Source organism: Megalobrama amblycephala, linkage group LG11, assembly GCF_018812025.1.
Source record: "Megalobrama amblycephala isolate DHTTF-2021 linkage group LG11, ASM1881202v1, whole genome shotgun sequence".
Lineage (NCBI taxonomy): Eukaryota > Metazoa > Chordata > Actinopteri > Cypriniformes > Xenocyprididae > Megalobrama > Megalobrama amblycephala.
The window spans coordinates 6,047,590-6,075,118 of NC_063054.1; the positions used below are offsets into that span (position 1 = coordinate 6,047,590).

Below are 27,529 nucleotides of genomic sequence, written 5' to 3' on the forward strand. Positions count from 1 at the left end.
ATATACAGTCATGGCCAAAAGTTTTGAGAATGACACAAATATTAATTTTCACAAAGTCTGCTGCTTCAGTGTTTTTAGATCTTTTTGTGTGATCTTACCATGGTATACTAAAGTATAATTCCAAGCATTTCTTAGTGTCAAAGGCTTTTATTGACGATTACATTAAGTTTATGGAAAGAATCAATATTTGCAGTGTTGAACCTTCTTTTTCAAGACCCCTGCAATTGGCCCTGGCATGCTGTCAATCAACTTCTGGGCCACATCCTGACTGATGGCAGCTCATTCTTGTATAATCAATGCTTTGAGTTTGTCAGAATTTGTGGGTTTTTGTTTGTCTGCCTCTTGAGGATTGACCACAAGTTCTCAATGGGATTAAGGTCATGGACCCAAAATTTTGATGTTTTGTTCCCCAAGCCACTTAGTTATCACTTTTGCTTTTTGGCAAGTTGCTCCATCATGCTGGAAAAGGCCAAAACTGTTCTTGGATGGTTGGGAGAAGTTGCTCTGTGTCATTCTCAAAACCTTTGTCCATGACTGTACATAATGCAGCATTTGCTTCCACAATATGAAAACTGATGACAAAAAAATGAGTTAAATTACTCAAATTTGCAACAATAACATTTAGACATCAGTTAATTTAGTTACATTTAGACAGTCTTAAGCAGCCCTACTTGTACATTTTCATGTTAAATATTTTGCAACATTGCTGGTGTGATAAAGTCCTTATATCCCTTCATAAAACAGAATTATGTATGTGAGCTTGCACTTTGGTCCTATATTTATTATGAATGTTTCTCTTGATGCTTTAGCTGTTACCATGCAGTGCATATTTTGTATTTGCATATTTGCAAGTCAAGTAAAAAGGCAAAACCTCAAGTAGTTTGAATGCTTATGCAACTGCCAACGGTACAGTTGTAGTTATACTCTGATGTGAATAAACAATTGGTACAGATGGCAGTGCCAATGGCAGTTGGTCAGTTCTGTATAGTTATTCTTAAGGCGTCTTTTTTCAGTCCGTCACTTTTCTCAGCACTGCAAAAAACAGCAGCTCCATTACTGCTATCCTGAGGAATACAGTCTCAATCACTAAGAGGTAAACAGCACCTCCAACATGGAGGACTCGTGTACAGTTCAAATTAAGGTGTGGTCGCATTTACCTTTAGAAGAAATTCCACGGGCGAAATGTAGTAATCAACGCGATTGGGAATCTAGCTTGAAGAGCACATGACCCCCACATGGATTATGCATCATATTTTTGCATTGGATGCAGATTTGCCGCATTTACCAATATAGAGCTGCTTGTTTTAGAAGTGACTACTAAGCAGTGCGTCATGCATTGACGATGAACAACAGACCTACTTTGCCCGCGCAATTTTGCTGATGTTTTGCTAATGTAACTGCGACTTTACACCCCCTTCTTTCGAAATAGTTCACTCAAAAATCAAACGTTCTGTCATAATTTACTCACGTTCATGCCATTCCAAACCCAAATTCCAAACTGCCTAAATAAGGCCTGTCCAACTCCAAAAAAGGAGAAAAAAATAGTACTTCAAATTATTTTTTTTTCTAAATTAACAGTCTTTTTAAGCCCAAAGATAGCTTTATGTGATGAACAGATTGCAATTTAAGTGATTATTCATTGATGATTTTGACATCAACTGAATGATTATTTCATGAACTCGCTGACTCAATGATCTGATCATTCCGGTTGTTATATGACTTTATACACACAGTGTCCTTTTTGAAGTTTGAAAAGTTCCAAAATCCTTTAATTGAAATCGCGTGGAAGAGAATTAACATTTAAAAAATTTTCTCTCTTTATGTTCCATGGAAGAAAGAAACTAGGGTTTGGAGCGACATGAAGGAATAAATTAGGATTTAATATTCAATTAAGTGTGAACCCTTTAATTTTTATTCATACTAACTCCTACTAAAGTCAGGGGTGTCCAAGGTTTAGCTCCAACTTTTCTCAACATACCTGCCTGGAAGTTTCTAGAATGCCTAGTAAGACCATGATTAGCTGGTTCAGGTGTGTTTCATTGGGGTTGGAGGTAAACTTTGCTGGACAGTGGCCCTCCAGGAGCAGGACTGGACACACCTGTACTGTACAGATGGCCAAAAACCACATTACATTGTTTCACTGCTCCCCCTATGGATCAAGGAGCGTGTGCCATTGGCAGACCTGCTGTCCCTCTGACTCTTTCATTTGGGTCCAGTGCTCCTCTTGTTCCTCTGTGGTGCTGTTGAGGCCCAGAGCAACCCAACCCACCCGCTCTCTCCTCTTCATGCTGCTCCTCCGACTGTACACCGACACCTGCAGGGTGACCTCAGATAGCTGGAATAGTGCCACCTGGAAGACAAATGTCTCTTTGTAGGTTGGGTTTGGCTGGCCGCGGCAGACTGAGGTCTTACATTTGGACATCTCTTTCCCTTTGGAGTCCAGCATTGTAAGCTTCACATAAGTGTCTGATGGAATGGGAAGGGAAAAAGTGAGTTAGCACCACCTGGTGATGATGTTGAGCTCATGCAACAAGTCAAACACAAGGGTTATGTTAAGAAAGGAATACTAGCTTACTATTTACTGAATACTGTGCCATACTGCATACTATTTTAAAGTGAAACAGTTGGCAATATTACAAAATAAACATTACAGTGCTATGCTATATTACCACATGACCTCACAATGTTTATCACAATTACCTCATCACACATTCATTTTCATGCTATGCACAATATAGATACTTTATGCTGCAGCAATAGTAATAGTAGTATGATAGTACGCTACTCCTAACATAGTCATGAAGAAATTGGGTGAATCATAATTTTGCGTATACAGTATACCAGATTAGAAGAAATGCCAAATCTTAGCAAATGGCAGTCAATACCCAGATAACAGTGAAAATGCAAATTGGACCCTCCACTCAATCACACCAGTTCGGACTACCTCATCCACTTCAACTGTAGTAAACGCTATACAATGGAAATATTGGAAATAGTGGAAATATTGGTTTAATTCAGCCATGTTTGGACCAGAAACTGATTCAGAAGAAAAAGAGGAAGAGCGAATTACACAGGGTCGCCTACAAGTCAATGTATCAGAATGGTAATGCGTTTTATGTATTGCCACAATGTCGGACAAATAACGCTAATTGATATGATTTGCCTTTGGCTTGACGTCTATGTTATCAAACAGCTAATAATGTGTTGCTAATGCTACAAAAACCATGTTCCCCTTCACTATCAGACAGCTGCCTTCTAAAACCAGCATCCTCAGAAATGCTTTGAACATCATAGAAAGTCAGTGAAGAAAAGCCCCGGCCTGGTTTTTTGGTACACTGCAGACAATACTCAGCAATAGTGTTGACTGATGGATTTGCACATAGTTTCTCTTGAAGCATATTAAAAACACCACATAGACATATAGGGGTTGTCTATGAAACTGAAAACACTGGCCAATTTCACGAGTTCACACTTACAAATAATTAGATCAGATTAGATTAGAGTAAAAGATTATGCCTATTTGGCATGATGTCAGGGGGAGAGCTCAGTGCTTGGAATGTGGCCTGAACCCTGAGTAACATTCTGGCTGGGATAGGAACTAGCCAAGAGTGAGAAGTCGGGGTGGTGGAGGGATGCAGAAAAGACTGTCGAGGAATGGAGGTGAGTCGGCTATCTATATATAGACCTCCAATCGTACTGATTGGGTAGATCCTTTGAATGTGCTCCTCCCGAACTTTGAAAATAAAACATCATTTAGTTTTGGAGGTTTCACACCTATATATGCACGGCCTGGTGGCCAATCTTAACTGATTTTACATTCTATCAGTAAGAGCAGAGTGTGAAGGTTGAATTAGAGCAATAGCACAGCTGTACATAAAATATTGCAATCCACACAACATAATGGAAGACATATCAGAGTTCAATCTCTGACCAGGACAGCAAGTCTTTGTGGTGTATCGAGAGCTATGTTATCCACGGTAATGTCACTATCAATGGGTAATGTCATACTACCACATAGGACAAACCACACCAAAAGGAGTAACTGTTGACGCAAGAGGAAGCTGTCTGAAAAGGATGTCCGGGTACTGACCCAAGATTGTATCCAAAAACATAAAGTCAAATCTGCCCAACTCAACTCTCCTGTTTCCACCAAAACTGCTCGTCGGGAGCTCCACAGAGTCAATATTCATGGTCAGGCTTCTATAGCCCAAACTTTGGTCACTCATGCCAATGCCAAATGTCGGTTTCATTGGTACCAACAGTGCAAATTTTGGGCTGTGGACAATGTGAAATGTATTGTTCTCCACCTTCACTGTCTTTTCCACATCTGTGGGAGTTACGGTGTGGAGAAGCCGGATTGTTGCATGCCCAGTGTGAAACATGGGGGTGGATCAGTAATAGTTTGGGCTGCAATATAATAGGTCCACTACCTGTGCTAGATGGGTGCATCACTGCCAAGGACTACCGAATCATTCTGGAGGACCATGTGCACCCAATGGTTCAAACACTCAACCCTGAAGGTGGGGCTGTGTATCAGGATGATAATGCACTAATACACACAGCAAGACTGGTGACAGAATGGTTTGATGAACATGAAAGTGAATTGAACATCTCCCATGGCCTGCACAGTCACCAGATCTAAATGTTATCAAGCCACTTTGGGGTGTTTTTGGAGAAGCAAGTCAGGAAATGTTTTCCTCCACCAGGATCACATAGTGACCTGGCCACTGTTCTGGAAGCGGAATGGCTCAAAATTCCTCTGGCCACTGTGAAGAACTTGTATTTGTCATTCCCAAGACAAATTGATGCTGAATTGGCCACAAAAGGTGGTCCTACACCATAATAATAAATTATTGCAGTCTAAAGTTTCATTGTCCAATCCTGGTATAAACAACATTAAAAACTTGACTTTCATCACAGGGGTTCTTTAACTTTTGTGTTAAAGGTGCCCAAGAACGTTCTTTCACAAGATGTAATATAAGTCTAAGGTGTCTCCTGAATGTGTCTGTGAAGTTTCAGCTCAAAATACCCCATAGATTTTTTTTTATTAATTTTTTTAACTGCCTATTTTGGGGCATCATTAACAATGCACTGATTTACACTCAGCGCCGCCCCCTTAAATCGCGTGCTCCCTGCCACACCAGTTGTCGACTATATTACAGTGCATTTACAAAGTTCACACAGCTAATATAACCCTCAAATGGATCTTTACAAGATGTTCGTCATGCATGCTGCATGCATGCTTCGAATTATGTGAGTAAAGTATTTATTTGGATGTTAAAGTTTTATTCTGAGTGAATTTGAGGCTGTCCTCCGTGGCTAACGGCTATTGCTACACTGTTGGAGAGATTTATAAAGAATGAAGTTGTGTTTATGCATTATACAGACTGCAAGTGTTTAAAAAATGAAAATAGCGACGGCTCTTGTCTCCGTGAATACAGTAAGAAACGATGGTAACTTTAACCTCATTTAACAGTACATTAGCAACATGCTAACGAAACTTTTAGAAAGACAATTTACAAATATCAGTAAAAATATCATGCTATCATGGATTATGTCAGTTATTATTGCTCCATCTGCCATTTTTCGCTGTTGTTCTTGCTTACCTAGTCTGATGATTCGGCTGTGTGCAGCTCCAGACGTTAACTGGCTGCCCTTGTCTAATGCCTTTTATAATGTTGGGAACATCATGGGCTGGCATTATGCAAATATTGGGGGCGTACACCCCGACTGTTACGTAACAGTCGGTGTTATGTTAAGATTCGCCTGTTCTTCAGAGGTCGTTTAAACAAATGAGATTTATATAAGAAGGAGGAAACAATGGGGTTTGAGACTCACTGTATGTCTTTTCCATGTACTGAACTCTTGTTATTTAACTATGCCAAGGTAAATTCAATTTTTGAATCAAGGGCACCTTTAAACTTATTAACAAATGTGAGTTGAAGCTGCTTTAACAATGTTTCACGAGTTCACACTTACATATAATTAAACAGGTTATGCATATTTGGCATGCTTTCCGAGGGGAGGGCTCTGAGCTCGGAATTTGGCCCGAACCCAGAGTACTCCCCCCATTCCAGGTTGGGATAGGAATAGTTATAAGTGATGAGATTGGGTGGTGGAGGGATGCTGGAGTTGATTAACTGAATAAGCTCCTCCTGTGTTAATTAGGTTAATTTTCTGAACATGCTCCTCCCAAACTTTGTTAATAAAACATAATTTAAATGAATGAACAAAAAATCATAACGCATTTTTTGGGTAATGAAGTTAGCAAGATGGTTACTTTGACATCACGGTTGCAGTATAGTTAGTACAAGTAGAATTTGTAAAAGTATGTAAATTATGATTCACCAATGATTGATTTTTAACAACTCATAAATGTCCCTCATGTCTCTATCACGTGATATCACTGAAATATGAGAAACTACATTTAAGTTCTTTCTATAAATCTCACAAATGTTTTCCTCTTTTGAGTAGAGTAGAATCTGATTGTGGGATCTATGTGCGGGCTAATTAGATAACTGAGAAACCTAGATAAAGCAAACTGTTAACATTCCCATTCTCAATGGCAGTTGGTTGGGATACTGCAGAAGAATGCAAGTAGAAATCTGCCATCTTTGCTCATGGGCACTCAGGTCTGCAGCCTGTTTGTTATGAGCCAATCAACTGAGCCATAAATGCCATGTGAAAAATTATTCTTGAGCTAGAGCCACAAGAAGATAATGGGTGCTTCTCAAATGGAAGGCTGCAGTGAGGCTTTTTCCTTCCTAGGCCAGTCCTTCTGAAGCTTGAAGGTTAGAGTCCTCCTCAACATTAAATGCTAGAACGAGACAATCTAGAAAGTGCACATGGCTACATCACACATGTTCTTACATGGGTTTATGTAAGAAAAATATCCATATTTAAAACTTTATTAACTATAATAACTAGCTTCTGGCAGTATGGTCGCACGCATCGATTTTCAGCTGAAGAGTAACCTCTGACCCGACACATGGCGTAATGGTGAATGCAAAAGCACAGAGAATAGAGCAAAACACTGGTCATGAATTAGAGGTCTAAAATAAGATTTTTTTAAAGAGATATGTAAGAGAATTTCAATATAAGAGAAGTGGAGCTTGAGTTTGTTGCCCAGCCCTATTTGTTTGAACTGCGGGAGGGATCTAAGCTTACGCTACTCCTACATCCAACACCATACATCGCATCAGGGGGTTACTCATTTGGTGACTTACGCAGTATAGCTAGTTATTTGATTTTATAAAGTTTTAAATATGGATATTTTTCTTGCATCGCTTCGCTTCAAAAGGCATTTATTAACCCCCTGGAGCCGTATGGATTATTTTTATGATGGATGCATGAATTTTTTGGGCTTCAAAATCTGGCCCCCCCTTCACTTCCATTATAAAGCTTGGAAGAGCCAGGATATTTTTTTAAATATATCTTCGATTGAAGGTGAGTGGGATAACTTTCATTTTTGGGTGAACTATCCCTTTAAGTGATTAACTTACACAGAACAAAAGATAACATGTATGAACTCAGACAAGCTCAGTGCCAACTCGTTTTCCATCAGTTATTTTTTGTGAACTGGAATGTGTTTAAAGGACTATGGGTGATTGAAGGATGCGAATGATACACTTGATGCATCCTTCAAAATTAGTTGAATGAAGGACAAAAAAATGAAGGCAGCCTTCAAGGATGCTTTCAAATTGAGATGGCCTTCAGTGGCACTTGATGATGTGGCAGCTGAAATATGCAGACTTACTAGGAACGTAGCCTTCCATTTGAAAAGCACCCAACGTCCAGCAGTAGCTAACAGGACAATGTTGATTAGCAAAACCTTAACCATTTCAGCAGGACTGAAATGTTCATTTACCACTGACCTATGAATAAACTTTTTAAATGTTGGCGTATATTTTACAAGATCTACAGGATACAGCTTGCAGTACAATGAAAGTTGCCTGAATGCGCATCGGAAGTAAAATGTTCAGGCAATTGAGCACAGCAGGTAAAGGAGTCTGTTAAATGGGTGGTTTTGACATTTCGACATGGCAATAAACTTACCTCTCATGATATACAGTTGCCCACTAATGAAGTGTTTTACACAACAAAACAGGCCAACTACAAGACAGGACACAGAAAAAGGAATATGATAGAAAATACAGTGACAGATCAAAAGAGAGCAGATCAATTACAAGCAGAACACAGAAAAAGGAAAAAAACATTAAGACTGCACATGCATGAAATAAGTTTGCTTTTAAAAGTATTATGCAGGTGGATTTCTTACTGGGCAGTTTATCTGTGGCAGAGTTTTTAAAATGGCTGCCTTTAATAACCTCGGCGGACAGTCTGCCTGTGGTGGAGTTGTAGAGGAGACCCAGCAGAAGCTCCGGAGTGGAGGATTCACCAGTGGAGCGATACGATAGAGCTCCCGCACTCCGAGAGACACTCACCACTGATCCACAGCCCTGAAGAACAGTGACATTACAGGATTACCATTATAAAATGAATTGCTATGACTCTGAAATCTGATTGGCTATGGTAAACTGCATGCACACAAACACTGCTTACAGGAACTGTGGTGCCAGGCTCCAGTGTAACGGGCAGAGCGAGCTTGCCCTGCATATTGAGTTTGGTTAAGTAGAACACCTTCTCCCCTAGGACTTTCTCTTTTTTCATGCGCCGCACACTGTAGAGACGGAACCGGACTGCATAGTCCCCCAAAGCTTCCTGCTCCACACATGAGAACCGAAATGTTTCTGTGAAGACAGGACAGGGTCCCTTCTGCACTCCTGTCTTGGCTCTCTGCTTCTTGGTAGGCAGTAAAACCAGGTGGACCTGCCAGGAAATGTTCCCTGTGCTCTTAAGTGTTGGAATATCTGTGGCAGCGGTCACTGTCACCGCAAGCCGTTGTTCACCAGGGTCATATTCGAAGGCCACATCCAGTGTGCCATATTTCCCCAATCCTTCTGGTTCGTATGTTTCTGGAAGTGGTGGGATTAAGCTATCCTGCCAGAGAAAGGAAAACACAGGGCAGGTTGGGAGGGGGGTATGGAGTTTTTTTTTTTAGAGTATGTCATTTATGGATGTGCATGTAAATAATGAACAGCTCAAAATTCTTGAGGGTGCCTGTGTTGGTGACAAGGCAAGTCATATCATAATTTTTTGTTATCTTTTTTTTTTTTTTTGTGAAGTAATAATTGATTGTGTATGATCATTTTTCTACCCTCCTGCTTACTCTTAGAAATACAACCCAAATTCTGGAAATGTTGGGACGTTTTTTAAATTTGAATAAAATGATAACTAAAAGACTAGAGCCAATATTTTATTCACAATAGAATATAGATAACATAACAAATGTTTAAGCGTAGAAATTTTATACTTTTATCCACTAAATCAGCTCATTTCAAATTTGATGGCTGCTACAGGTCTCAAAAAAGTTGGCACGGGGGCAACAAATGGCTGAAAAAACAAGAAATTTTGAAAAGATTCAGCTGGGAGAACATCTAGCAACTAATTAAGTTAATTGATATCAGGTCTGTAACATGATTAGCTATAAAAGGGATGTCTTAGAGAGGCAGAGTCTCTCAGAAGTAAAGATGGGCAGAGCTGTGAAAGAGTGCCTAAAAAGATTGTGGAAAACAATGTTCCTCAATGTCAAATTGCAAAGGCTTTGCAAATCTCATCATCTGCAGTGCATAACATCATCAAAAGATTCAGAGAAAATGGAGAAATCTCTGTGTGTAAGGGACAAGGCCAAAGACCTTTATTGGATGCCCATGGTCTTCGGGCCCTCAGACGACACTGCATCACTCATCGGCATGATTGTGTCAATGACAATACTAAACGGGCCCAGGAACACTTCCAGAAACCACTGTCGGTAAACACAATCCGCCGTGCCATCTGCAGATGCCAACTAAAGCTCTATCATGCAAAAAGGAAGTCATATGTGAACATGGTCAAGAAGCACTGTCGTGTCCTGTGGGCCAAGGCATATTTAAAATGGACTGTTATAGAGTGGAAAAGTGTTCTATGGACAGACGAGTCCAAATTTGACATTCTTGTTGGAAATCACAGACGGCATGTCCTCCAGGCTAAAGAGGAGGGAGACTTTCCAGCGTGTTATCAGCATTCAGTTCAAAAGTTAGCATCTCTGATGGTATGGGGGTGCATAAGTGCATATGGTATGGGCAGTTTGCATGTTTTGGAAGGCACTATGAATGCTGAAAGGTATATAAAGGTTTTAAAACAACATATGCTCCCCTTCAGATGACGTCTATTTCAGGGAAGGCCTTGTGTATTTCAGCGGACAATGCAAAACCACATACTGCAGCTATTACAACAGCATGGCTTCATCGTAGAAGAGTCTGGGTGCTGAATTGGCCTGCAGTCCAGATCTTTCACCTATAGAGAAAAATACGTCAAAGATGACCACAAACTCTTCAGCAGCTGGAAACCTGTATCAGGCAAGAATGGGAACAAATTCCAACACCAAAACTCCAGAAACTCATAACCTCGATGCCCAGATGTCTTCACACTGTTTTGAAAAGAAGATGAGATGCTACACCATGGTAAACATGCCCCCGTCCCAACTATTTTGAGACCTGTAGCAGGCATCAAATTTGAAATGAGCTCATTTTGTGCATAAAATTGTAAAATTTCTCAGTTTAAACATTTGTTATATTATCTATGTTCTATTGTGAATAAAATATTGACTCATGTGATTTGGAAGTCTTTTAGTTTTCATTTTATTCAAATTTAAAAAACGTCCCAACATTTCCGGAATTCAGGTTGTAGTCTGCCCATTTTTCTATATAGTCATCATTGATTTGTGGATAGTCATGCTTTGAAATGTAGTATTTTGACATCAGTTCTGAGAGTTACAGTATATAGTACTAAAAAATTATCCCCAAAAATCAAGCAATCTGATCTTTGGAGTTGCCTGAAGTAGCCTGGCTTCACATACACAAAGTCTATATCCACATTCAGGCTTTCAGTGTCTCCAATCACAAGCAAACTCAAAGGCAAACTTACCAAATGTGGCCAGAATGAACCAAACCCCAAGCCTGAGAATCCTTGAACTGTCGTCCTTGCTCCTCATAATTAAAACCATCAGTGATATGACTCATTCATGTGACAATGAAGTGATATTTTAATAAACAGTTGAAAATATTACTTTACAATGGTCTCTAAAAGAGATGACTCTAGTGAATGGGAATCCAAACAGAAAAATGACAGAAATGTAAAAAACAAGGAGAAATGGATGACAGGCATCTTAGCTGATCAGTTTGGCATTGCATAAGCATTATCATGGATGAACACACTTTGACTCAAAGAAAAGGAAATGGATTTATATATATATAAAAATTAATCTCATGTCAAAAAACAAGGGATTTGTGAAAAAAGTAAAAAAAAAAATATATTTGTCACAGCATAAACTGAAGTGAACAGCTCTCTTGGAGACATAACAACACTGTGTGTGGATTTTGATAGTTTCATTGATGAGTAAGAGCATCGGAGGATGGGGCCAGGATTCTCATAGAAGAACACACCGGAAACGACGGGACGAGGCGCTCACCTCCGGGCCCAAAACGGCTGTGCTGTCGCTGGGTGCGTCCTCCTCATAGCCCTTATTCAGGTAACTCTCTGTGTCCTCAGGGTCTTCACTGCCCTCACTTCCACTGCCCTCTGCCGAGTCACTGCGGCCCCTTGAGCCACACTTGAGATCGTCTTTGTCCCGGTATGGCGGAGGCTGAAGTTCATTCAGGGAACTTGAACCTTTTTTTCTTTTACCTGGTTAGTGAGACAGAAATGCAAAATGATTACATCCTGATTGCAGCATAATTAAAATGATTTCATCAGTCAGACAGTGTACAATATTTACCCTGCTCAGCTGAGGCTTCACTGCTGCAATCCTCATTCTCAGCATCCCTGTTTCTCCACCCACTTCTCTGCTGGTGAGAGGATGAGTCTTTGTGTCTTTTTGGTGTTTCGTCCTCACTCTCAGATGATCCTTTATCTGGACAACCCCCATCTAAGAAAAAAACAAGATCTACAGTCAAAATACCCTATTGTAAACTTCTTAAAGATCAGTGGTATGCAAAAGGAGAAAGAGTTGTTCATTTTTAATTTCTCACACTCTTGTAATTTAAAACCCATTCCCAGACAATTTTTTGAAGAAACTTTACACAATTCTTCCATAATAATGAATGCATTTGAATCTAGCATTCAAACATTCCTACTTTTGCTTTAGCAAGGTTTGGCACAACATTGAGGGTTTTTAAAGGTGAAGTGTGTAATTTCTGCGACACTTGTGACAACAAACAAAACTATTGGCACCAAACACAAAAGTATTGATTATTTCCAAATAGGTTTCCCAAACTCTCCTAACTCCACACCCCAAATACACTTCCATTGTTCAAGCAAACAATTAGCCCAGCTGCAAAACTGACATCATTTTTTTTAAGATAGATGTTGACAACCAATAAATGGCTCACGTAAAGTTATCGTCAAATTAAAGAATTTTAACAGTTAAAATATTACACTCTTCACCTATAAAAAGGAAAACATCAGTAAAGGCAGGACCATCACTTGGGACATCATTTTTATGGGTGTGTCTCAATCAGCTCCCTAGTTCAGTAGTCAGGGCACTGATCAGGTAGTCGGCCATTATAAGGGCTGTCTTAAACGCAAAATCCTTCCAGAGAACTGGAACGTTCACTCCCTAAAAAAAAATTCATAATGCACTGCAAAAACCAGGGAGCATTGATGCTCACTATGGTCCCTTACTAGAAATTACGTCACATTATACGCACAAGTCAACTCAATACATATAATGACACATGGTAGAAGTTTTTTTTTTATTATATGTCTGCATAAACGTATCGCTAGACAGGTAATGAACACATCTAGTTAATACTTATAATTAATATTCGGCTGAAAAGTTGTAAGGTTATGTAACAGATTAATGTTTTTAAACAGCATAACAAATAGCATTAAAAAGATGATATATGTCCTGCCTGTTGTTGATTAATATCAGCAGTAACATTCTACAATGTTGTACGTTGGCATTGTACGTAGTCATGTCACCGGAAATTCAGTGATCACTGTCCCATTGTGTAGTAGTGATGTTCGATTCTTGAATGAATTGCTCTTTTGAGACGGTTCTCAGGAAGTAACCGGTCGAGCCAGTTCACTAATCGAACTGAATAGTTCTGGGTTGATGACGCAAGACACACATGCCAAAGTAGCACGTCTGACTCAAAAAGAACTGAATGAGCCGGTTCAACCAACTGTCGAAGTTTGCCGCGTATTACAGAGGAATGTGATGAGTGAGTTGATGATGCAAGCCTGAGGCACGTACTTGAAATGGAATATTATGACTACTGTTTTTAAATAACATTTTATTAAAGGGTTAGTTCACCCAAAAATGAAAATTTTGTAATTTATTACTTACCCTCATGCTGTTCCACATCCGTAAGACCTTCGTTAATCTTCAGAACACAAATTAAGATATTTTAGTTGAAATCCGATGGCTCTGAAGATCCATAAAGGTACTAAAAACACATCTAAATCAGTTCATGTGAGTACAGTGGTTCAATATTAAAGGATTAGTTCACTTTCAAATTAAAATTTTCCTGACAATTTACTCACCCCCATGTTACCCAAGATGTTCATGTCTTTCTTTCTTCAGTTGAAAAGAAATTAAGGTTTTTGATGAAAACATTCCAGGATTTTTCACCATATAGTGGACTTTAATGGAGCCCAAACGGTTGAAGGTCAAAATTACAGTTTCAGTGCAGCTTCAAAGTGTTCTACACAATCCCAGACGATAAATAAGGGTCTTATTGTTATATACCTGCACTAGCATATTGTATATGACAATTTAGTTCAAACTTTGACCTGTGGAGGGCAGTAATACACTTAGAAGCATCTACACTGCTGCAATTCAAATGGAGAAGAAAAAGAGAGCTAGTTCAATGAGCATTTATGGTTAGAACATATAAAATGTTTATTTTTTTTTTAGAAAATGAGCGATGGTTTCTCAAGATAAGACCCTTATTTCTTTCTGTAATTTTGACCTTCAACCGTTTGGGCTCCATTGAAGTCCACTATATGGAGAAAAATCCTGGAATGTTTTCATCAAAAACCTTAATTTCTTTTCAACTGAAGAAAGAAAGACATGAACATCTTGGATGACATGGGGGTGAGTAAATTATCAGGAAATTTTAATTTGAAAGTGAACTAATCCTTTAATATTATAAAGCGATGAGAACATTTTTGGTGCGCCAAAAAACAAAACAAAATAATGACTTATATAGTGATGGCCGATTTCAAAACACTGCTTCAGGAAGCTTCGGAGCATTATGAATCAGCGTATCGAATCATGATTCGGATCGCTCGTCAAACAGCAAAACTGCTGAAATCACGTGACTTTGGTGCTCCGAACAGCTGATTTGTATTTCAACTAAATAGGATTTCAACTAAAATATCTTAATTTGTGTTCCGAAGATTAACGAAGGTCTTGGGGTAAGTAATTAATGACAGAATTTTCATTTTTGGGTGAACTAACCCTTTAAAACCTGCAAAAACCTTTCTGTCAAAAGATGTAAATAAATGTAGTTTATTGTGCATGCAGATTATATTTTAAGTTGTTAAGCGAAATCAAGGAGTTTATAAGACTGGTTTATTTTTTCTATATACTTTAGACCAGGGGTGTCCAACCCTGCTCTTGGGGAGCCACCATCCTGCAGACTTCAATTCCAACCGTGCTCCAACACACCTGTCTGTAATTATCAAGCAACCCTGAACACCTTGATTAGCTCGTTCAGGTGTGTTTGATTGGGGTTGGAGGTGAAATCTGCAGGATGGTAGCTCTCCAGGAGCAGGGTTGGACACCCCTGCTTTAGACATTTCAAACATATCCACATTTGTGCATCAATGTCTGTGGCTGTAGGTGCAAAACTTTTAGGAATCTTTACCAAGATGTTGGCTACTCAATATTGGTCAGTCATATCCGACATAAAAGGATCCGCAAATGAAACTGTGACCACAAAGATAATTTAACTTAAGTGAATGAAATCAGCAATAGGCCTGTGCCTATCACACAAATAACTTTTAATGTTTCAATGTGTTGACAAAAATGACTTTATTTGAATTTTTTATTGATATAACAAGTCAGTAAGTTGTTAGAAAAGAAATCTGCGTAGTGACATCATTGATTGATGACATAAGGAACCAATGAATCTGTCTTTGAACCGGTTCATTGAAACGAACTGTCCAAAAGAACCGGTTTGTGGAAATGAATCAGACTTTGCATCACTATTATGTAGTGAACCAGTGCCCAGATTTGTGTACATGATATACTGATTCACAAGCTCAGGATCTAGGGAGCTGATTAAGATGCACACTATGGCCCGGTCCCAAGTGGCACCCTAAACCCTCTGTCCTCTGCATAGCTCGCAGACTTGTGGGCTCAACTGAAGTGCGCATCGAGAGTGCATAGCGGCCGGAAAGGGGGCACTTGTGAGCACCCTTCTGAAACCTACAATAATGAATGGGACACCCTACGGCCTTGTGGACTTAACAGACATGGGCATGCGGCAGCCGTTGTAAGCCCACAAGACCGAAAGTGCATAGAAGTGTGCCATTTGGGATTCAGCCATTGTCTCCCTCATCTAACACACCTGATACAACTCGTCAGCTCTTTAGAGACCGCAAGAATTGAATTGGGTGTGTTCGATGAGGTAGACATACAAATGTGAAGTGGGGGTCCCCTGGACAGGTGAGAAGCACTGTCATAGAGCAGTAGTTTCCAACCCTTGTCCTGGAGTAACCCCAACTCAGCACATTTTGTCTCCCTAATCAAACACACCTGAATCAACTCGTTAGATGAGTAGTAGAGACTCCAAGACTTGAAATGAGAGTGTCAGATAAGGGAGGCATTCAAAATGTGTACTGTTGGGGGTACTCCGGGGACCAGAATTTGGGACCACTGCAATAGTCCCTAGTGGGCCACCCTGGCCACGTGACAATTTTCCTGGTCGTCCTTCCTTTACGACAGCCCAGTGCTGAATTTCTCAAAAGAATTGTGAGGCATATGATCTACAATGCTTTTGAGAAACACAGCCCTTGTCAGGAGTAAAACAGAAATATTATGAAGAGAAAAGTTTTAAAACCTATAAAACACTATCCATTTGTATGTCCTTGGTTAAAACCTAAGTAGAATCAAGGGGTGCAATGAGAAACCAAAGAGAACCAGAGATACAGAACCATCCTGTCAGAAGAGCACAGCACAGCAAGTCCAGCATACAGTCTCACCTTTACCCTCTTTGTCCTTCTTTGCCTTTGATTTTGAGCTCTTTGACTTTGAGTCCTGAGTGCCCTCCTCCTGTTCTTCATCACTGTAAACTTTTCCTTTCTTCTTTTGTTTTGATGTTTTACCTTCTTCACATGATGTTTCATCTTCTTCATTTCGATCTTTTCTTCTGCCTTTAGATTGTGTCGTTTTCGTATATCTTTCAGAATTATCATCTTCCTCGACACTACTGTGCTCTCCATTCTTTTCATACTTTGATGCTGATGTAACAGGATCACCAGACATTTCATGAGAGTCCTGCTCTTCCAGACTATCTTTTGGCTGCATCCCATTAGTATTTTCATTGTGGTTGTCACCTTCATTTTTGTGTTTGCTGGACAAGGAGGCACTTTCTTCCTGAGCGGCAGAATCTTCCTTTTGTGATGCTTGGTCACTGTTCCCTTTCTGGTTGTCTGTGCTCTGAGATGAGCTTTGTGGCTGGTTTGGGTCCCTCCTTTTACGATACCATCCTTTAGAGGGAGCGTAACACCACTCCCACTCATCCTCCTCAGCTTTTCTCGCTTCCTCTTGTCTTTCCTTCTCTCTCTTTATTTCTTCTTCATCTACTTCAATAGTCCACATAGAGTTCTTTTTTGATTTTCGGCTCTTTCGACCTTCTCCATCAGTGTCTGCAGCATTAGTTTCTGTCTCCTGCCGCTTCAGCTTGCTGTTTCTTCTCTCCTTTTGGACTTCGTCAGAAGACCCTTCAGCCTCCCTTTTCTCATCCTCTTCAGTCTGCACTTTATTGATGATTGTATTGACCTGCTCCGTTAGCTGGTCACTGACAGTGTAGGTGACGTCACTCACTGCAGAGGACAAATCGTCCACAGCAGTGGAGACAGTGTTTGAGACAGTGTCCAGAAGGGAACTGACGGAAGGGAGACTCTGTTGGAAGCTCTTGAAAAATGCCATTGCTTTGTCCCTTTGGTGTGTGTCTGCTAACTGACCGCAAGTTCTGTTGAAGAGTCAGCTTGTACATTAATCTTCAGGATATTTCATCAGTAACATGTTGTTTGTAAGCATCTCATATTTAAGGAACAAGGATATACAGGACAAACAGGTGTTTTAAAACCTAGTGAGCTAACTTGATATAGGCTGCCTATATGGCCACCCTGCTCCCAGATATATTTGCTTTCAATGCTTTTGAGAATTAGTAATATTATTAATTGTAAATTTTAAATTGACCTTCATGGTTAGAAATGCTAGAAAGACTGCTCACTTAACCTTCAGATTGTTTGGGTCATTTTGACCCGGAAAGGATTTTCTTTTTCCCGAAAATTCTAGTTAACGTTATCGCATTGGACTAAAACTTACTGACTTTACTCACCCAGGGTATAACTACTTCCCCACATTTTTTTGAGAATTTGTCATTTTTTTCCCTCTACCTTGTTACAATTGTGGTGTCCCTGGTTAAAAATGACCACCCTACACAAATAACTTATAAATCTCTCATTACTCTATATTACAAGCAAATATTGGATTAAATCTTTTTGTCAACTGGTTTTCTTTCAATTAGGAAAGCTGACTGATAGTAGGAGGAGCGAAAATTAAGTACACCCAAGCCTTTAGATTTGATACACAGCCATATATATATATATGAACAGTGTACATATTCATTGAAATCTCTCTAAGTATTTACCTTGCAAATCCTTGTTAAAACCTTCAAAACGTGGCAGATCACTGCTTGGGCTCTCCACTGACAGCTTGCTGCTGAGGTAAAGAAAAAACAGAGCGATCACGGCCATGAAGAAAGCAATGGAGGACAGGACACCTAGCAGTTCAGGAGATACTAAAGGAGAAAAGAGAAACAGAGAAAGAGAAAGCATAGGGTTGGAGGATAAAAGCCGAGAAAGCAAAGGTCAAGAGCTGAGAACTTGATATACCTAGATGACGGATAAGCAATGTAGATGGTGATGGATGCTATCATGAGTTACTCAAGTAATGACAGAGCAACAAACCCTGGTTCAATTTTCTTAAAGGAAAAGTTACATTCTCAATGTCAGTATGGCACAAATCAAACTGCAATTGCTCTTTTTGTTACCTTCATTATTTTATTACCATGGGCAGATGACTAGACATAAGCCTTTTGGAGATGCTTACTAAACTTTCAGACATATTGCATAAGATCAATGAGAGTTTTTAACTACCATTCAACCTGTACAACTGCAACTCACTTAGAAAATAAATCTTACATTCGTCTCTCTTTACAACTGAAAAGTATAGACCAAAAAAATGTGGGCACCAAAAGTTATGACCACTAATAAAGATATTTCTATTTTGCAAGATAAGAATATTTGAATATAAACATTTAGCGAACCTCATATTTACAGTAGAAACACGAGAGTAAAGCACAGCCTTTCTCTGCTTCTTCAACAGACCATGAAATATACATTGGTCGCAGTTTATTTAAACCTAACAGTGCATTATGATCAGCAAAACTGTAAAAGCACTCAACACTCAGCAAATATTACCACAATCTGCAGGTAACAGGAGTCCATCAACGTCTCTTAAATCCAATGATCTCTCTGTTCAGTCAGTTTGTGGACAACGATATCTTTATATATCCTGTCAATGTTCTTTATTCCTCATAGATCAGTTAGTCCAGGATATTTAAAAGGTTTTGCCTTCCATCTCTTGCAGTGAGCGAATCTATAGCTCCTGTTTTCAATCTATCTCTCCCAGTGCTAAATAATTCACTAGTCTAAGGTAATCGGATGCCCCTTCACACTTTGTGCACACAATACCATCGGACCTTCCACTGGAACCTACCCTACATTAACTTGTAACTGGATTGACGGGTATATAAGTGGCAAACATGTGTCCTTATCCTAATTGCACCATAGGTATATTACGAGGCTGACAGACTATTGCATAAAACAAAATACATAAAACGTTAATACAGAACTCTCTGTTTATTAGAAGAGACATTTTCTAGAGATGTTAAAATTGATTTAACATGCAACCACTTGAAACACCACCAAGTTCAGATTATAAAGCACTGTTTTTAGTGCTTGTATTACACTGAAAAGTATTTTGTACTGTACATGTCAAGAACAAATATCTTTTTACATGTACTTGACGGTATACTTCTCAGATATGCGAGTTACCCCATATGTGATAATGCAAGCAAACGCAATTTTGCTAATCCAAATGAACTCAAATCCTATAAAGCAAAGCCATAACACTCAATTTTTGACATTTCAGTCTTAATCTTTTACTGCTGCCAACTGTTATGTAACAAAATCTTCCCCTTTGCTCTGTGGCTGTGACAGACGAAGACAAAGACATGATTATTTAAATATCAGCGACTAAGTAGTAGAAATTGTGTTGTTTACACATAGGTCTTCCGGCTCGTAACATGATTCTTTGCCATGAATTAATAATGCCGCTTGTTTTTGTTCACCAAACTTGATAGGTCATTTATAATTGATAGAACTATAGGACAAGGGAGGTGAAGGGGTACAAAATATTTACTTATATTTTATCTATTAAAAAGTATAAAGCACTAACACTATAAAAATTCAAGCAACTGGTGCATGTCATCATGGAACAGGAAGATGCGCTCACCTCGTCTAGCGCAGATGAGTTCATGAACACCACAGCTCCGCCCCCCACCTGAGGACAGGATACAGCTCTTTTAAAATAGCATTTGTGATCAAGAAAGAGCCTGCTGACTCTTTTTGAAGTCATAGCTATGTATTTATGTCACTGACTTTACGAGTCATATTCTACATGCACAGTGCAGTGACACCGTTCAAAATAAGTAGCTGTTAAAATGTTGCCGTGACATTTAGATTAATGAAGATGTATATCTCTCTTACACACACACTCGAGGAGCATTATTTTGTACACGGTGCGCTGCACTACACCTTTCTGGCTCAAGCTCTTTCATTTTCTTTCCATTAATATTGTCACATACTATTCTGTAAGCAATAGTTCACCGAAAAATAAATCATCATTTAATCACCCTCATGTTGTTCTAAACCCATATGACTTTGTTATTTCTTTGGAAACACATAAGCAACCTTTTTGAAGAATGTCCTTGTCTGTCTTTTCTATGCAATGAAAATGAATGGTGACTGAACAGCCTACCACTCTGTAAAAAGTGGTAAGATGCAATTGATACCTTAAAGGTGCCATCAAACGTTTTTTTACAAGATGTATTATAAGTCTAAGGTGTCCCCTGAATGTGTCTGTGAATGTGTAGATTTTTTTTGTAGATGTGTAATCATTTTTTTTAACTGCCTATTTTGGGGCATAATTAGAAATGCACCGATTCAGGCTGCGGCCCCTTTAATTCCTCACGCTCCCCGCCCCCGGAGCTCGCGCTTGCCTTAAACAGCATACACAAAGTTCACACATCTAATATAACCCTCAAAATGGATCTTTACAAATTGTTCGTCATGCATGCTGCATGCATACATCAGATCATGTGAGTATTGTATTTATTTGGATGTTTACATTTGATTCTGAACGAGTTTGATAGTGCTCCGTGGCTAACGGGCTAAAGCTAACATTACACACTGTTGGAGAGATTTATAAAGAATGAAGTTGTGTTTATGAATTATACAGACTGCAAGTGTTTAAAAATGAAAACAGCGACAGCTCTTGTCTCCGTGAATACAGTAAAAAATGATGGTAATTTTAACCACATTTAACAGTACATTAGCAAAATGCTAACAAAACATTTAGAAAGACAATTTACAAATATCACTAAAAATATCATGATATCATGGATGATGTCAGTTATTATTGCTCCATCTGCCATTTTTCGCTATTGTTCTTGCTTGCTTACCTAGTCTGATGATTCAGCTGTGCACAGATCCAGACGTTAATACTGGCTGCCCTTGTCTAATGCCTTGAACATGGGCTGGCATATGCAAATATTGGGGTCATACATATTAATGATATGTTATGTTATGTTGAGATTCGCCTGTTCCTCAGAGATCTTTTAAACAAATGAGATTTATATAAGAAGGAGGAAACAATGGTGTTTGAGACTCACTGTATGTCATTTCCATGTACTAAACTCTTGTTATTCAACTATGCCAAGATAAATTCAATTTTCCATTCGATGGCACCTTTAAACAGCTATTTCTACTTGATTAAAAATTTGTTTTGTTGGTATAAATGTATGTATTTAGGTTGGTTCAGTGATGTTAAATAATATTTGTGGCTTTAATAAAACCAGTTAAAGGTGCAGTATGTAAGAATTCTGTCCGCTAGAGGTCGCTAGAGGCCTATTCAAAACAAAGGCGTAACTTGATGATGCCAAGTTTGAGCGTGGAATCTTAGGACATGTGGTCTTCACCTCAAAGGATGGTGCAAAAGAATTGGGATAGGACTCGGGAGGAAATCGTGTTCATGGATGCGATTATTAACGTTACTGTAGTATGAAGCAGAGCAGGACCGAGTGTTGTGGGAGCTGAACAAGGCTGCTGGAGCGATTGCGCAACACACGCCTCATGAGCAGCAGAACTTTTATACATACTTTGTATGTATATGTACGTATGTACATACTTTGTGGCTGCTGTGAGACACTTGTTTGAGACACACTACAGTAAGCTAGATTGATTTTAGAATATCATATTAAATGCTGGATGGCTTGTGTTGATAAATGGCTTGCAATTAATTTTAAAACGTATTGTATGATGGAGAAAATGCTGTATTACTGTTACTAAAAATAAAGCTGCATCTGATTATGCTATGTTAGCTACTTGACAAAATAGTGTTTTTCTCTGAGGCATGGTAAATGGTACTCGCAAAAAAAGAAAAAAAAATCAAGGAAATTAGATTTAAACAATAAGACTAAACATGTTGAGCTATATAACAACAATTAGTTTTCTGTCTATAAATATATCAAAACAGTTGTTCCTTTGTCTATTAAAACGTGTATTATATTAAGGCGTCTTTGGTGTTTCCATGGTTTCTACAAAATAAAAGGCAGACCGAGGATTAACACGGGTATGACGCAATTGACAGGCGACTCCTCACACGTCCCGGAGCCTTGGTTAAAATTGCAATTTTCTCACGATTTACAAATAGTTGGAAACATTTGAGATATTGTAAGTACTCAAGTGAACAAAATATATAACACTGGCCTAGTGGTTTTGGGATATATTACTGGAAAAATATTACCATTTTTTTCCCAGTGCAGATTTGAGAACGAATCATTCAGATCAGTTTTGTTAATTTTATCATTGCAAAGATCTGCCTCAGACAAATAAATTATTCATGAGAGAACAGTACAAAGAGAGTTAGAGCGGATGTCAAGAACTTAAGTTTTAGTCTTTTGTGTTGTTTAATTTAGTAAAGTTTAATTTAAAAATTTAAAATAAAAATGTAAAATTTCTCATTTGGTGTTCTTTTGAAGAAAATGACAGGACAACATGAGTGGGAGTGATATTTTTAAAGGCATTTTTGCCTCACTGCTTGTTTCTTTACTTCATACTCTCAGGCATTTCCACTTCTAATTTTCAAGTCTATATGCAAGTTGGTGTCTTGAGATATTTTTAATGTGTTTTATCTGACCATGTAGACTAAGTTATTGTTTTTTTATAAACACATTAAATACAAAGAGGTACCGATGTATCTAAACCAATACTTAACCAAACCAATGTATACTTGAAAAAAAAAAGAAAAAAAAAAGAAAAGTCAAACACCCCATACTTAAGCAAACCTATGTATCTAATCAAATATATAGTTGAACAAAACAGTAAATACTTGAGCAAACCAGTACTAGAAGAAACCATTGCATACTTGAGGAAAATAATGAAGGCCTATACTTTAACAAACTAATGTAATTAAAAATTTAAAATAAAAATGTAAAATTTCTCATTTTGTGTTCTATTGAAGAAATTGACAAGACAACATGAGTGGGAGTGATATTTTTAAAGGCATTTTTGCCTCACTGCTTGTTTCTTTACTTCATACTCTCAGGCATTTCCACTTCTAATTTTCAAGTCTATGCAAGTTGGTGTCTTGAGATAGGTTTTATCTGAACATGTAAGTTATTGTTTTTTCATAAACACATTAAATACAAAGAGGTACCATGGTAATCTTTAAACTACAATCAATGTCTTTTCAGTACCATGCTATATCAAAATACCATATTATTACCACAGAGCATTTTGTAAAATAAAGCTATAATATCTAATGTCAGCATCCTTCAGGTATTTTTTGAATGACACGTTGTTCTTGTTTACTACTGTCAAAACTCACAAAAGACGACAATGTATCAGTAAGTAAGCCATCTTGTAGCATTACTAATCTAACTTTACGTGACCACCTGGCGGGTCAAAGACATGAACAACAGATGGAGACCTCGCTCACATGCTGTTATAAACACTGTCGCTTTCATAACGCGACGACATAATAATAATAATAAAAAAAAAAACAGACTAAAACTTAAGCAGACTATAAATGAAGACTTTAGCTAAAACGCGTTATTGTGTTCTTGCATTTAGCTGTCATTTCAGCAGTCCGCATTGGTGCAGTAGCATATAACCATCTCTGGCCACGTCAAAATACATTTAAACTTACACTTAAAAAATAAAATCGCTTACGTTTAACATTCCTAAACGTCTCGCGAAAAGTACGTTCAGACTGACCCCGTTACATGTTGTTAGCAATAAAGATCACGGTGTACTCTACCCACGCTGGTCAGTGATACTCACCCTCAAACGCCATGATGCTGTGAATGGGACGTGATAAGGGGTGGTGTAGAGAGAAAGTGATTCCATGCTGTGAGAGGGAGGAGAGAATGTACTGGGACAGTGATGCATGCTGCAGCACGCGTGACACAAACATACACTGTGAAAAGTGCCACCGTGCAGTTGTAATCATAAGCTATTTATACATGATCTTAACCGTTAAAATTACTCAAGTAATGGTTAACTGAGGTAAGCTGGTTGCTATCTGCTAGACTGCTACTGTTTCCGAATATCACGGTTGTGATTCCTATGCGGGAGGCTACAGGTATGATAGGCTGTTGTTGAGGAAAATAATATTGTCTGAAAGGTTCACTGGTTAAATGCACGGTTCATTGACAAACGCATTGGTTTATAATACACTGGTATAACCACACAGCCTAAATTGGTTTAGATATCCAATATATCTATATAGCCTACATGGATTTGTTCCTTTCATACATTGGTTTGTTAAAGTATAGGCCTTTTCCTCAAGTATGCAATGGTTTCTTCAAGTATATATTGGTTTGCTCAAGTATTTATTGTTTTGTTTAACTATATATTTGTTAAGATACATAGGTTTGCTTAAGTATGGGGTGTTTGACTATATATATATATATATTTTTTTCCAAGTATACATTGGTTTGGTTAAGTATTGGTTTAGATACATCGGTTTGTTCAAGTATACATTGTTTTTTTCAAGTATATATTGGTTTCTTCAAGTATATGTATATATATTTTTAAATATATATTTGTTTAGAAACATTTGTGTAATCAAGTATAGATTGATTTGTTCATTTATACATTGTAGATGTAAAACTTGCCTAAATGCCATGGACAGGACGGTGAACACTTTATGTGTAGATGAGCAGCAATAAACAGCAACAGTTGCAGCAATATGAATTTCTCATAAATGCATGATCATAATTAGTTATATTGAGTTTATTTATTTATTTATATGGAAGTGAACAACTGAACACTTTTAAAGCAATTAAACATTTCTGTATAATCCAATACTTAAAATGATTTCAATACCCTGAAAAAAACACCCCTGTGTTTTGCATTCTCTTTGTAGAAAACAACAGAATCAAATATGGGTCATTTTAACCCCTTTAATGTATTTATGTACTTCTGGTTCATACATTCAAAGGTTAACATGTAAATATCAATAAATTTTATTTATGAAAATGTTTTCCACGACTGTGTGGGAACCCTGTGACTGCACCTGTGTCGTTGAGATACATTAATAATATTCTCGCTTCGTATCCCTTTTCTGCATCAGATTTAAGAAGACTTTTTAATGTAAGATTGGACGGTGATGTCGTCTATCACCCATCGCCGATGACTGACAGACATCACGATGTTGAGCCGTTGAACAAACCAATGTATCCTTACCAGTACATATTTGAACAAATAATATGTATTTTGACAAACCAATGTATTAGTGAGCAAGCAAATGTATCTTAAACAATGTAAACATGAAGCAACCAGAGTATACTTGAAAGAAAAAAAAAAAAAAACAATATATACTTGGTCAAACCCATGCATGGATAGGCCTACTTTATCAAAGCAATAAACAATATATACTTAATCCGGGTGGATTAAGGTATCTAAACCATGAGAAACCAATGTGTGCTTGAACAAACCGATCTATATTAACGGGTAACAATCTGGCAGAGGTCTGAATTCGGCACAATGCCTGTACATTCAGAAAATGTTAGTGGAGCTTCCCCACCGTATAAGTGTCATGATCACGAGTCAACACGGACTATTGTTCACCACTCGGACTACATTGCCCATAACCCACTTCCCGGACTCATTACCTCTTCATTTCACCCAGCTGTCTTGTTATGTTCATTAGTGTCTGTCTATTTATACCGAGTGTGTTTCTGTTTTCGTTATCGTGGTTTCACTTTATGTCACCGGCTTCTGTTTGTTTCTTTGTTTTCTGTTTGGACTGCTCTGTGGATTTTGACCCTTGCCTGTTTGTGGATTACGTGTTGGATTACCCCCATTAAAGCTGCATTTGGATCTTACCCTCTTGTCTCTGTGCCATTCTGTGACAATAAGCCCCATGGAAATGATAACATTGCCTTTAAATTATGTTTGAGTTACTTATCCATTTACTGTAAATGTCTCTTGTCAGAAGTGGGATTTGAACCAATGATATCACTTACGTGCCTTTACATTCTTTTGAGTTTTTACTTGTTCAGCTACTGTAAAAAGTGGCTGTCAGACTCAGAGGTAGGATTTAAATCCATGCCTTCATTTGAACACCAACCTCATCATTGTGCGTGTCCATTCTAGCATGAATAGACAAGCCAGTCACACTTGATGATTAATGCTATTCCTGCTCTGCCAATGACCTGGTCCGTGGAGCATACTTGTGCGGACTTGGACCAATGGTGGACCTGGACCGTGGAGCAGAAGGCCCTGGTGCACTGGCGGACCTGGGCCGTGGAGCAGAGGGTCCTGGTGCACTGGCGAACCTGGGCCGTGGAGCAAAGGGTCCTGCGGCCTTAACGTGGAGAGGCTCTGGCGTGGCGGCCATGATGTGAACGGTCTCTGGCTTAGCAGGCATGATGTGAACAGTCTCTGGCTTAGCAGGTATGACGTGAAGAGACTCAGACTTGGCAGACGTGACATGAAGAGACTCAGACTTAGCAGGCATGATGTGAACAGTCTCTGGCTTAGCAGGCATGATGTAAACAGGCTCAGGCTTGGCAGGCTTGACGAGAAGAGAAACAGACTTGGCAGGCATGGCGAGAAGAGACTCGAACTTGGTCTCTGGCACAGGAGGCAAACTGCTGGGTTCATGGTATGTCAAGTAGTCTGTAAAATAGATCCACTGGAGGTGAGCTTGAAGAAGAACCCATGTGCAGCTTTATTTAAATCCAAAACATGAACAAAGACATGGCATGGCATGGCATGGCATGGCATGGCATGGCATGAACAAAACTCACCAAAAGCAGTGGTTACACGGACAATACTTGACAAGGACGTATGGCAAACATAAGGGCTTAAATACACAAGGACTAATGACAAACAAGGAACACGTGTGCACAATCTAACCAATAAACCAATGACAACATAACACATGAGACTAGGGAAGCACATGACATGATTACATGAGGACAAGGGAATCACATGACAAACCAGGAAACATAACAATAAGACATGAAACTTGAACTTGAAACAAAACCAAAACTAGATGTGACAGCTGTGATGAATCAGTGTTTTGAATGCTGAATGAATCAATGTTTATCAATGTTCAATAATTCAGTAATGCATAAAACAGCTACACTCTTAAAAATAAAGTTTCCAAAAGGATGTTTTTTGTTTTTGCACTTATGCCATAAAAGACCCATAGAAGACTTAAAAATAAAGGTTTGCAGTGATACTAGAAGAACATTATTGGGGTCCTCAAAGTGAATAGTTGCTAAAAGGAACTTTTTTTTTTTTTTTTAGTGTGAAATTTTAATAATCTGAAGAT

General features: G+C 38.6%; 1 protein-coding gene across 6 annotated transcripts; it reads right to left on the reverse strand.

Annotated features, from left to right (window-relative positions):
- Window positions 1-782: 782 nt before the first annotated feature.
- On the reverse strand, window positions 783-24,415 carry syt14b (synaptotagmin XIVb). 6 transcript variants are annotated; one of them, XM_048208467.1, is made up of 10 exons: window positions 24,025-24,415; window positions 19,916-19,963; window positions 17,988-18,055; window positions 16,312-17,303; window positions 11,876-12,025; window positions 11,570-11,784; window positions 8,563-9,000; window positions 8,279-8,459; window positions 8,056-8,112; window positions 783-2,466 (listed from the first exon to the last, which is right to left on the reverse strand). In XM_048208467.1, exons 4-10 carry the CDS (start codon window positions 17,258-17,260, stop codon window positions 2,150-2,152), a joined length of 2,307 nt encoding a protein of 768 aa, XP_048064424.1. In that variant the 5' UTR covers window positions 17,261-17,303; window positions 17,988-18,055; window positions 19,916-19,963; window positions 24,025-24,415; the 3' UTR covers window positions 783-2,149. The 6 variants fall into 6 exon arrangements, with proteins under 6 accessions (XP_048064424.1, XP_048064422.1, XP_048064423.1 ...); XM_048208465.1 differs by having other exon boundaries at window positions 17,988-18,058; XM_048208466.1 differs by having other exon boundaries at window positions 17,988-18,137.
- Between the last annotated feature and the right edge of the window lie 3,114 nt (window positions 24,416-27,529).